Below are 12,591 nucleotides of genomic sequence, written 5' to 3' on the forward strand. Positions count from 1 at the left end.
ACAGCGAACAATGTGGGCTGAGAGTTTAGTACTGAAAAATGGCGACGAGGTGTTTTATACGTCTTAGTGCTTTCATTATATGGTGTATAGTGAAACGATTAAGGGAAATTTGTTGGAAATTAAGGGGACATAGTGGAATGGGCGTGGTTTGTTGTGTCACGTGATCTAAGGGGGAAGTAGCGCGGGAGATCGAATGAGCGGGACTTCAGGTATGCGGGTGACGTCATAGGCCTGTAATGGGCGCCGCTTTATCTTGGTCCATCCGGGTCCTAGTTTACCTCATAGATGGGGTCGTAGAGGGGATTCACTGCAAAGTGCAGACATGTATATTGTTATGGGGACGGATGGAGGCAGCTGCTCGTGAGCTGACTGGTTCTGCACAGGGGTGTCACTCATTGTCTTTCAAAATCCCCCAAACCCCGGTGGATGTGCTAATCCTCTCGGTAGCGCTGACATATTCGCGCATGCCCTGTGGGTTTTACCGTAAGACTGGTTCGTAAGGGCTTTTTCACACAAGTGTATTAGCGCAGCGAATAGAGGCCATTGGTTTCCAGGGGTTTATTCACAGGAGCGCCTGTTCTCATGCCAGATGCGACCGAGATTACGCAGTACGGTGGGCCGGTGAAGTCATTGGGCCGGCACAAATCCACAGGCCCCCGGCGCATTCACTGCCTGTTTCTGCACTGTTTCAGTGGACCCCCTGCGTTCTTTTTTGCACGCACAGATACGCAGTGTATTAGCGCATACAGAAACCCAGAGCGGGCAAAAACCACTGGTGTAAGCGCATGTCTGTGGGAACGGATTCTAGTAGTCTCTCCCCCCCCCCCCCCCCAATAGTGGCTGCGGTAGGAATAGTGACCCCCACAGTGGCTGCAGTAGTAATAGTGACCCCCACAGTGGCTGCGGTAGGAATAGTGACCCCCACAGTGGCTGCGGTAGGAATAGTGACCCCCACAGTGGCTGCGGTAGGAATAGTGACCCCCACAGTGGCTGCAGTAGTAATAGTGACCCCCACAGTGGCTGCGGTAGGAATAGTGACCCCCACAGTGGCTGCGGTAGGAATAGTGACCCCCACAGTGGCTGTGGTAGTAATAGTGACCCCCACAGTGGCTGTGGTAGTAATAGTGACCCCCACAGTGGCTGTGGTAGTAATAGTGACCCCTACAGTGGCTGTGGTAGTAATAGTGACCCCCACAGTGGCTGCGGTAGTAATAGTGACCCTCACTGTGGCTCCAGTAGTAATAGTGACCCCCACAGTGGCTGCGGTAGTAATAGTGACCCTCACTGTGGCTCCAGTAGTAATAGTGCCCCCCCACAGTGGCTGTGGTAGTAATAGTGACTCTCACAGTGGCTCCAGTAGTAATAGTGACCCCCACAGTAGCTGTGGTAGTAATAGTGACCCCCACAGTGGCTGCAGTAGTAATAGTGACCCCTACAGTGGCTGCGGTAGTAATAGTGACCCTCACTGTGGCTCCAGTAGTAATAGTGACCCCCACAGTGGCTGCGGTAGTAATAGTGACCCTCACTGTGGCTCCAGTAGTAATAGTGCCCCCCCCCCCCCACAGTGGCTGTGGTAGTAATAGTGACTCTCACAGTGGCTACAGTAGTAATAGTGCCCCCCACAGTAGCTGCGGTAGTAATAGTGCCCCCCACAGTGGCTCCGGTAGTAATAGTGCCCCCCACAGTGGCTCCGGTAGTAATAGTGCCCCCCACAGTGGCTCCAGTAGTAATAGGGACCCCAACAGTGGCTCCGGTAGTAATAGGGACCCCAACAGTGGCTCCGGTAGTAATAGGGACCCCTTTAATGGCCACACTAGGAATAGTGACCCCCGCCCCCCATAGTGGCCACACTAGTAATAGTGACCTCCACCTCCAAAGTGACTGCAGTAGTAATAGTGACCTTCATAGTGGCAATATTGACACCCATAGTCGACACAGTAGTATTAGTGACCCTCATAGTGGCTACAGTGATAATAGTGACCTCATAATGACCGCAGTAACGATAGTGACCCTCATGGTGGCCCTAGTAGTAATAGTGACTCCACGGTGACCGTAGTAGCAATATTGACCCTCATAGTGGCCCTAGTAGTAAAAGTGAGCCCCATGGTGGCTGTAGTAGCAATAGTGGCCGCAGTAGTACTAGTGACCCCCATAGTGGTAGCAGTAGTATTAGTGACTCTCATAGTGGCCCTATTAGTAATAGTGACGCTCATAGTGGCTGCAGTAGTACTAGTGACTCCCATAGTGGTAGCAGTAGTATTAGTGACCCTGATAGTGGCTGCAGTTGTAATAGTGACTCTCATAGTGGCCGCAGTTGTAATAGTGACTCTCATAGTGGCCCTAGTAGTAATAGTGACCCCCATGGTGGCTGTAGTAGCAATAGTGGCCGCAGTAGTACTAGCGACCCCCATAGTGGTAGCAGTAGTATTAGTGACCCTGATAGTGGCCACAGTTGTAATAGTGACTCTCATAGTGGCCCTATTAGTAATAGTGACGCTCATAGTGGCTGCAGTAGTAATAGTGACGCTCATAGTGGCTGCAGTAGTAATAGTGACCCCCATAGTGGCTGCAGTAGTATTAGTGACTCTCATAATGGCCGCAGTTGTAATAGTGACTCTCATAGTGGCAGCAGTAGTAATAGTGACCCCCATAGTGGTAGCAGTAGTAATAGTGACCCTCATAGTGGTCGCAGTTGTAATAGTGACTCTCATAGTGGCCGCAGTTGTAATAGTGACTCTCATAGTGGCCCTATTAGTAATAGTGCCGCTCATAGTGGCTGCAGTAGTATTAGTGACCCCCATAGTGGCTGCAGTAGTATTAGTGACTCTCATAATGGCCGCAGTTGTAATAGTGACTCTCATAGTGGCAGCAGCAGTAGTAATAGTGACCCCCATAGTGGTAGCAGTAGTAATAGTGACCCTCATAGTGGTCGCAGTTGTAATAGTGACTCTCATAGTGGCCCTATTAGTAATAGTGACGCTCATAGTGGCTGCAGTAGTAATAGTGACCCCCATAGTGGCTGCAGTAGTATTAGTGACTCTCATAATGGCCGCAGTTGTAATAGTGACTCTCATAGTGGCAGCAGTAGTAATAGTGACCCCCATAGTGGTAGCAGTAGTAATAGTGACCCTCATAGTGGTCGCAGTAGTAATAGTGACTCTCATAGTGGCCGCAGTTGTAATAGTGACTCTCATAGTGGCCCTATTAGTAATAGTGACGCTCATAGTGGCAGCAGTAGTAATAGTGACCCCCATAGTGGCAGCAGTAGTAATAGTGACCCCCATAGTGGTAGCAGTAGTAATAGTGACCCTCATAGTGGTCGCAGTTGTAATAGTGACCCTCATAGTGGTCGCAGTTGTAATAGTGACGCTCATAGTGGCCGCAGTTGTAATAGTGACTCTCATAGTGGCCCTATTAGTAATAGTGACGCTCATAGTGGCTGCAGTAGTAATAGTGACCCCCATAGTGGCTGCAGTAGTATTAGTGACTCTCATAATGGCCGCAGTTGTAATAGTGACTCTCATAGTGGCTGCAGTAGTACTAGTGACCCCCATAGTGGTAGCAGTAGTATTAGTGACTCTTATAGTGGCCCTATTAGTAATAGTGACTCTCATAGTGGCTGCAGTAGTACTAGTGACTCCCATAGTGGTAGCAGTAGTTATAGTGACCCTCATAGTGGTCGCAGTTGTAATAGTGACTCTCATAGTGGCCGCAGTTGTAATAGTGACTCTCATAGTGGCCCTATTAGTAATAGTGATGCTCATAGTGGCTGCAGTAGTATTAGGGACTCTCATAATGGCCGCAGTTGTAATAGTGACTCTCATAGTGGCAGCAGTAGTAATAGTGACCCCCATAGTGGTAGCAGTAATAGTGACTCTCCTAGTGGTCCCAGTTGTAATAGTGACTCTCATAGTGGCCCTATTAGTAATAGTGACGCTCATAGTGGTTGCAGTAGTAATAGTGTTAACAAGGAAGGAAAAAAAGAGAGAGGGGTGGAGCAAAATCCGTAGAGTTGTGTTAATTGTGAAGGATGGATCTACATATAAGGTGAAAGAGTAGAATGACATCTACAATGGCGGAGGGGCTGCCTGCCCAGATGACGTACCATCTGGGTGTGTGAAATAGAACAAGAGAATATGACTTCTCCTGTCCTGGCTGACCCTCACCACACAGGCAAGGAGGATCTCATTATTAACCCTTTTCGGACCCACAAATTGCTTGTATGTTTTAAACACCAGCTGAACTGATAAGAGGTTATCCCCGAAACGCGTCTTCATATGCTGATCCTGTATTTTATTAAATAAAAGGAGACGTTTTCCACACCTTTGGTCACTTCCTACTTGCTTTAACCTGGAGTGTTCTGCCTCCTCTACTGCCAACTTTTAGTCCTATTGTAGTAATAATAGTGACCCCCTACAGCGGCTGCAGTAGAAATAGTTACCCCCATAGCAGCTGCAGTAGTAATGGTGATCCCCACAGCGGCTGCAGTAGTAATGGTGACCCCCACAGCGGCTGCAGTAGTAAGGGTGACCCCCACAGCGGCTGCAGTAGTAATGGTGACCCCCACAGCAGCTGCAGTAGTAAGGGTGACCCCCACAGCGGCTGCAGTTGAAATGGCGACCCCCCACAGCGGCTGCAGTTGAAATGGCGACCCCCCACAGCGGCTGCAGTTGAAATGGCGACCCCCCACAGCGGCTGCAGTTGAAATGGCGACCCCCCCACAGCGGCTGCAGTTGAAATGGCGACCCCCCCACAGCGGCTGCAGTTGAAATGGCGACCCCCCACAGCGGCTGCAGTTGAAATGGCGACCCCCCACAGCGGCTGCAGTAGAAATGGCGACCCCCACAGCGGCTGCAGTAGAAATGGCGACCCCCACAGCGGCTGCAGTAGAAATGGCGACCCCCACAGCGGCTGCAGTACTAATGGTGACCCCACAGCGGCTGCAGTACTAATGGTGACCCCCGTGTTCTATCTTGGTTGGTAGAACACATCGTAGAAAGCCATCATGTGCATAAATACGTGCAAAATACACAGGAGAGCTGCTGATTTTTGCATAAAATCAATGTAATTTTGTGCAGTTTTTTTGGCGCGCGCAAAATATATAGTCTTACTGGTCCGGTTGCCAGATGATTTTTTTAATTATAGGTACAGATGTGTTGGTCCTCTTTCACACGGGTTACAGCGATATCACCGCTACAAAATCACAGCGATATAGCAGCTTTGTCCCCGCGGTTTTGTAGTGTTAGCAATGCTATAAAATTGCACGATAAACTTGTGCGCGATTTTATCACAAGAAGATTAAAAGCCCTACCCCAAAGCTAAGCCCTAGCTGCATTCCATATTTAAAAAAAAACAAACAAAAAAGGGTATTCTTACCTACAAGTGTCAGTCTGGGACCTCCCACTACTCTCCGGAGCTCCGCTGAGAGTCCTGCAGTCCTCATTCGCCCACAGAAGATCACTTCCTGCTTGCTGGATTCATAAAGCCCACCCCCAGGAGCGTTGGCTCTGATTGGTTCATCTAAGCGCTGCTCAGCCAATCAGATTGAACCAATCAGAGCCATTGCTTCCTGGAGATAGGAATTTTGAATCCAGCAACCAGGAAGAGATCTCCTGGGGGCGAAAGAAGACTGCAGGACGCGCGGTGGAGCTCCCTGAGAGTAGTGGCAGGGCTCGCACCGAGACTGCTAGGTAAATATTCTCCTTTTTTGGGGGGGGGGGGGGGGTATACTATCCGTGATATGCCAGCCCGGGTGCCCTAGATCTCATCCACAACCCCTGTCCCTGCCTGCTTGCCTCCACTCCTGGCTAACTCCAGGCGGGCAACTGGGCGGCGGTCCCTACTCTAACTAGGAAAGGGTTGAATACCGACAGAAAAGGCAGATGTAAATAACCAACACGAACAATACTAAGCAGAACTGAGCCAGATGGAAAAATCTGGTGGATAATAGCAAGGTAAAGCAGACAAGATGACAGAGGCAGGAGACCAACAGAGGCAGACTAGCTAGCACACTGAGGGGAAACCAATAACTGGCAGTGATTGTCTGCCTCTGCCCAACCTTTAAACAAAAGCCTCCGCCCAGGGGTGGAGAGAGGGAGACAGCCAACTCCCAACAGAATACAGCCAAAAGGGAGCTCGTGCATGGCAGCTGCACTCACAAGTGCATGCGCGCCACCAGCACCACGCCGGCCAGGCACCCGCGCCCCCGGCAGGCGTACAAGCCTGGGGGACGCGCCACGACCGCGGTTTCCCGTGCACCGCCGCCCAGGGAGGACCAGCAACCGCCGCATGGTAACACATGGGCTACAAAAAGTGTAAATCGCAGCAATATGAAGCATGCCGCAATTTTTATTTTCTTGCAAGATAGCATTACAGAAAACATTGCTAATGTGAAGGAACCTATTGGAAAGCATACATGTGACATACATGTGTTTTCTCGCGCTGTCGCCCGTGTGAAAGCGGCTTTAAAATAACAAAAGCAGCAGTACTTACTCATCCTCTACCCCGCCTTTAAGTGCTGCAGCCCTGCGGTCCTCCTTGTCTTTCTTGTGGGGTGGCTACAACCTGACCGCTGCAGGGAATCAGAGCCCACGATGTTCAGGCGTAACCCTAGACTTCTCCCACACAAGGGACTGATCACATGACTGTGACATTACAGGTGCTGTAAGCGCACAGCTGCTCTCCGGCTCTGCAGACTTTTAATAAAGTGAAGGACCTCTAATGATATCACCATCATGTAATCAGGGGTGGAGCTCAGAGCCTCGCTGACTGATCCCATGACGGTGGCATCTTAACATGTAACTCACACAGTCACTCATAGACAGGTGGTCATTAGTATTCCATAGCAACTGAGGCCGTGGAGGGCTGTAGGGGATGTAGTTAGTCATGTGATCAGGGGCGGAGCATGTAACTCACGGACACAGCCCAGATGACTGATCAGATGGCTGTAACCTCTTCACAGGTCTTGTAAGCACACGGCTGCAGGCTCTACATTTTTTATGTTTTAGGACCTTTGATGACGTCGTTGTCATGTGATCAGGGGCGGAGCATGTAACTCACTCACAGACAGGTGGTCACTAGTATTTTGAAAAGTGACAACCATCTGTTACCGCTCTTATGTTGTGGCGCAATGCTCTAAGGCTCCTTGCACTAAGGTGGCAGCCGCCCATACCTCCTGTCTTGTGTTGGCAGTTGGCGATAACGTTGTAATGAGCTGCCAGCCACAGATGCCTCCCGTATTAGGGCTGTTGACGCCCTTGTGAATGTAATGTTGGTTTTGGGGGGCTGCTCTTGACTTACTATAGACAGAGACGTACATAGCACTCCTCTCATGCAGGGTTCATACGCATCATGGAAAACCTGGAAATGTCATGGAATTTTGTTTTTTGTCATGGAATTTTTTCTGAGTAATAATAATAATTTCTGAGATTCTTGTGTGTTTTAGTTAAAAGCAATTTCTTTATTCCATTACGATCCAGTATTGTGTTTAACACTACAGGCCAATGGAATAGAGAAGTTGTTTTGGGTAAAGAACTAAAAACACAAGAATCTTAATACTCCGACTAAGGGCCAATGCCTACGACCAGATTTCTGCCACGTGAAACGCGGCGGAAATCTGCGGCGTTTCACCACAGCTATTAGTTTCTATTGAACCTAATAGCTCAATGTTCACGCTGCGGAATTCCATCGCGGAATTCCGCAGCGTGAAATAACCCACGCCAAGTCCCATTCGCTGTGGGAATACGCGCGACCGGCTTCCATTCTAGTCAATGGAAGCCGCCCGTCACGCCATACTTCCGCTGTAGCACAGCGTAAGTATAGTGTGACTACGCGCCCTGCCCACTTCCGGCCACGTTATATGATGCTGCCAGCCGCGTCATGACCCTGCCGGCGCGTCATGCGGAAGCTGCACAGCCGATCCGGAGGCGAGTATGGGGTCTTTGGGGACGCGCCGTGACGGTATTCCGCTTGCGGAGCCCGTCACGGCCGTGGGCATGCGCCCTTAAAAATACAAAAAATATTTCTGATTTTTGAAGTGCATTGAAGTTTTGTGCTCAGCCAGCCTCTCAGGGTTGGGGATTTTTTAAATAAAAAAATACATGTATATTTAACTGCAAATCACTTGACTTGTAGGGTATATAAAAAACAATAAGGGTGCCTTCACGCTTGCGCATTTTTTGAGCGATGCGAGAGTGAGTAAAAGCGCAGAATTATGCAACCAATGATTTTCAGTGGTTTCCTTCACATTTGCAATGTTGCTAGAAAAATAAATCACGGCATGCCCTATCTTTCTGCATTTTGCCTTTTTTTTCTCGCATGTTTCCCTATGGAGCCTCCCTTTTATCGCATCGCAATACTTGCGATTTTCGTGCAATATGTTTTTATAATTGGAAAGTCCTATTGATTTTCACTCTAAAAAAATTGTGACGAAATCACAAGTGGCAGCCATGTTTTTGCGAGAAAAAGCAGTTCTGACGCTAAAAAATCACGGGGAAAAAGTTGCGATTTTTGCCACAACTTTCATGCAGCGATATCTCGATCGCCAGTGTTAAGGAGCCCATGACTCCTCTCCATTCACTCTTCCCATCCTGTCCTTACCCCCCAGTGCTCTTCTCAGTGCTCCCCCATACTATAAATGTCCCCAGAATAGTAATAATGCCCTCTTCTATGGTCCTAGTACGTAATAGTGCCACCTTTTGTAGCCCCATTAAATAATAGCGCCCTCCTCTGTGGCCCCACTAAGTAATATTGCCCTCCTCTGTGGCCAAACCAAATAATAGTCTTACCCCCCTGTGGCCCTGCTGAGTAATAGCTCACCTCCTCTCCATGGTCCAGCTAAGTAACAGCGTAGCCCCCTCTTGTCGGCCCCCTTAGTAATAGCGCCACCCTGTCTAGTGTATTTTTCTGCCCGTTACGGACCAGAGACGTTCGCTCACCTCCCTAATATATAAGAATACCGATTCATTCATAGGAACCAGTGACGCCCGCACATTATCATGAACATCGACCGATCCGATCCATAAAACTGCTGTATCTATTGTACGTAAGTGGTAAATGGCATCCGCTTGTAGTCCCGATCCATCCCTCTGTCGGTGGTAATTACTGCTCTCCGCAGACCGCGCTGCGCCATACAAAGAAGTCCCCTTTTTTATCCGGACCGTCAGATCCCTCATGTCTCTTCTCGCTCCCGCACTCTATTGTTAGGAAAAGTTAACCGACTCTTCCGCTTTACCGTTTTGGTTATTGAACTTCTGTCTTGTCTACAGGTGGAAATGGATTTCTCCGAGGCGTATACTGATAGATGTTCTACTGTCGGACATGCAGCTCGGAGAGGTGATCTAAAATCCTTGAGGAAACTAATTAAAAAAGGAAGCAGCGTGGATGTGCCTGATAACAGAGGATGGATGCCAATTCATGAAGCCGCTTCTTCTGACGCCGCTCAGTGTTTACAGCTGTTAATTAATTCAGGTAGAGGAGTTATTACTGGTTACACTTCTAACGCTCGGCGCAGTCTTCTCTTTGTGAGGGAATTCTGATTAAGTACCATTGTCTGCATTTCATATATTCCACTCGTTTTGATGTTTTGAAACTTTTTTTTTTAAATATAACTTTTATCTAGTTTTCTTTGTTACATATATACATCTTGGTATATATAGCCACTAGAGATGAGCGAGCGTACTCGCTAAGGCAAACTACTCGAGCGAGTAGTGCCTTATGCGAGTACCTGCCCGGTCGTCTCAAAAGATTCTGGTGCAAGCTGGGGGCGGGGAGCGGCGGGGGAAAGTGGGGGGGGGGGGGAGATCTCTCTCACTCACTCCCCCCCGCTCACTCCCGCAACTCACCGCTCTCCCCCGCCGGCACCCGAATCTTTTGAGACGAGCGGGCAGGTACTCGAATAAGGCACTACTCGCTCCAGCAGTTTGCCTTAGTGGGTACGCTCGCTCATCTCTAATGGCCACCTCTTTCTTTACTTTTTTTCTTTTTACTATACTGCAGTACAGTTGACTAGAGTCAAGTGTTCAGCCACTGGGTATGGAATAAAACAATAAAAGGGAGCATACTCGCCCGTCTTCAGTCCCCGGGGACACAGATGAACACCTTTGTCCTCGGCATGCAAGTTAGCCGAAAGTCAAGTAACCGCTGCAGTCGGTCAGAACCGCTGCATCACCTTCCTGATTCCTGGCATCAGCACTCACAACCTCGGCGCCATGATGCTCGGAGTTTGGGATGGTGACGTGGCGGCCTCTAATTGGCTGACTTCCGGCAGACGAACATGCTGGGGATGGAGCCGGCAGAGCTGATTAGCTGTGTCCACGGGGGCTGAAGACAGTTGAGTATGCTCTCTTTTATTGTGTTATACCATGCCCAGCCATTTCCTTTTTGTAGTGATACATCCCCTTTAAAGTGAACCTGTCACGTCGTATGAGCATCATAAGTCATAAGGTCTTAGGACAAGGGTCGTGGAGTCTAGGGGTGTGCCTTTTATACTTCCCTGGCTTCACTTTCCATCACTGTCTGCTCTGGAAGCCGCCACTTGGTCTGGCCATTAGACTCATCTCTGCATTTAATGTGGGCCACAGACATGGAGAACAGTATGCTAACACTCCTTCACTTTCATTGGGACTGTGGAGATAGCTGATGGGCAATCGCACCAGGCCAGCGCTCTATTCTTTCTGACATCACTGTCGAGAAGAAGCGACCCCTGCAGTGATAGGCATAGCAGGACACAGGACCCCCATTGTAGAGATTAGCGGGAGTCTCAGCAGTGAGCCCCCCACCACCACAAATCATCATGTTATCCCCTCTCCAGTGGATAGAAGATAACGTGTGATCTTGGTACATCCCCTTTAATTACACTACATAAGTCTCTGAATGTAAATATACATTGTGCTGTTACCAGCACACTTGGCAGGTTTGCCGGACATTTACTACCGCAAATCCACAGCAAAATCCGCATTTGTTAGATGCAAAATTTGGCATAGTGTAAAATCCAAAGCAATTAGAGATGAGCGAGCATACTCGTTAAGGCGATTTACTCAAGAGAGCATCGCCTTTTTCGAGTATCTGCTGGCTTGTCCCTGAAGATTCGGGGGGGCGGTGGAGGAGAGCAGGGTGGAGAGTGAGAGAGATCTCTCTTCCCCCCCCCCCCCGAATCTTCAGGGACGAGCCAGCAGATACTCAAAAAAGGCGATGCTCTCTCTCTCTCGAGTAAATCGCCTTAACGAGTATGCTCGCTCATCTCTAATAGCAATTCTATGTTTTACAATGGGTGAAATTTGCACTATAGAGAAAGCAGAAAGAATTGACTTCTGTGAATTTCAAAATCTACATTACAGGTCAGTTTTCGCATAGAAAATATCTGTAAAGTTCACGTGAGTTAATACAATCTCCCCTACTTGACCGGTGCTGTTTTATCCTTTGGGTTTCCCACCACTAATCTGCCCCGTGTGCGGGTATCCTTACAAGTGAGCTTTCCCAGCATCTCCCGAAGTCCTGCACAGTTCACCTTTGTGATATTGTCACATGAAGTGTTACATGGTTATTGCTATTCTCTGAAAGCGCACTCCACCGCACCGCCAGGCGACAATTATACTTTCCAATACACTTCAGCTGCTGCTCGGCAAACATTTCACAGTCCTTCCTCGAGTGGCCAGGTCCGCGTGCGTCTATTATTATTGCAATGCTTGAGGATAAATACGACTATTATGGTGAAATTGTAAGTAAATGCTTCAGTCTGAAAAATTCTCTCTGCTTACTAACACAATATAATTCCACTCCAACAGCTCCGTCCAGGGAGTACGTAAAGTCAAAGACTTTTGAAGGTGAGTCCGCTCTGCATCTTGCTGCTAAACGTGGGAGCGTTCGATGCGCTGAGATCCTGCTGCGAGCCGGTGCTGATCCTAATGACCTCACCAATGATGTCACAACACCCATGTTCCTAGGTAAGGTAGAGAATTCTGTAGACTGGTAATACACACTAAGATTTGTTTTTCTTTTTTGTACGGCTAAATGTCATAAATTTACAAGAGTGGAGTGACCAATAATCAATTTGGGAACTGTAATACTCTATTAGTCAATTCTTTCTTCCAACCACTTATATAGGGTGATCATAATTAAAACAGAGGTCTTCAGAGGTCTGTAGCAAAAAGTTATGGGGCAGATTGCAATACAAGTTGATGTGTATACTCAGTGGAGATTTAGGCCTCATGTCCACGAGGACAGATCCGCAGCAGGTCACCCACACGCGTGATCCGCGCCCCTTAGGGATGCATTGGACGCCCGCAGGTAATTAAATACCTGCGGATGTCATTTTCCCTTGAGGCGTGGATTGCGTGTGCGGGAAAACACCCGCAGCATGCTCCATTTTAGTGCGGGTCTCCCGTGGGGGTGGCTCCCGCAGGCTTCTATTAAAGCCTATGGAAGCCGCCGGATCCGCAGCACACCCGCAGCTGAATTCCTGCTCTCCGGCGCGGAAGCACGGGAGAGCAGCAGTTTAAAAAAAAAAAGAGCACGGCGCATGCGCACGACACGCTGCCGGCGTGCTGAGCACATCCGCCGGGCCAAAGAAAGAAGATCCGGACGAGACGGAGG

The 12,591-nt window shown here is 48.9% G+C and overlaps 1 protein-coding gene across 1 annotated transcript in view; it reads left to right on the forward strand.

The window, feature by feature from the left end:
• The first annotated feature begins 170 nt into the window (after nt 1-170).
• Nucleotides 171-12,591, forward strand: part of ASB3 (ankyrin repeat and SOCS box containing 3) — a 140,278-nt gene continuing 127,857 nt past the window's right edge. Inside the window, exons 1-3 of the mRNA XM_066595514.1 lie at nt 171-209; nt 9,267-9,468; nt 11,784-11,942. Of these exons, the coding sequence (XP_066451611.1) occupies nt 9,273-9,468; nt 11,784-11,942 (355 nt within the window). The 5' untranslated portion in view covers nt 171-209; nt 9,267-9,272. The remainder of the gene's footprint in view (nt 210-9,266; nt 9,469-11,783; nt 11,943-12,591) is intronic.

The sequence above is a fragment of the Eleutherodactylus coqui genome, chromosome 3, assembly GCF_035609145.1.
Source record: "Eleutherodactylus coqui strain aEleCoq1 chromosome 3, aEleCoq1.hap1, whole genome shotgun sequence".
NCBI classification, from domain to species: domain Eukaryota; kingdom Metazoa; phylum Chordata; class Amphibia; order Anura; family Eleutherodactylidae; genus Eleutherodactylus; species Eleutherodactylus coqui.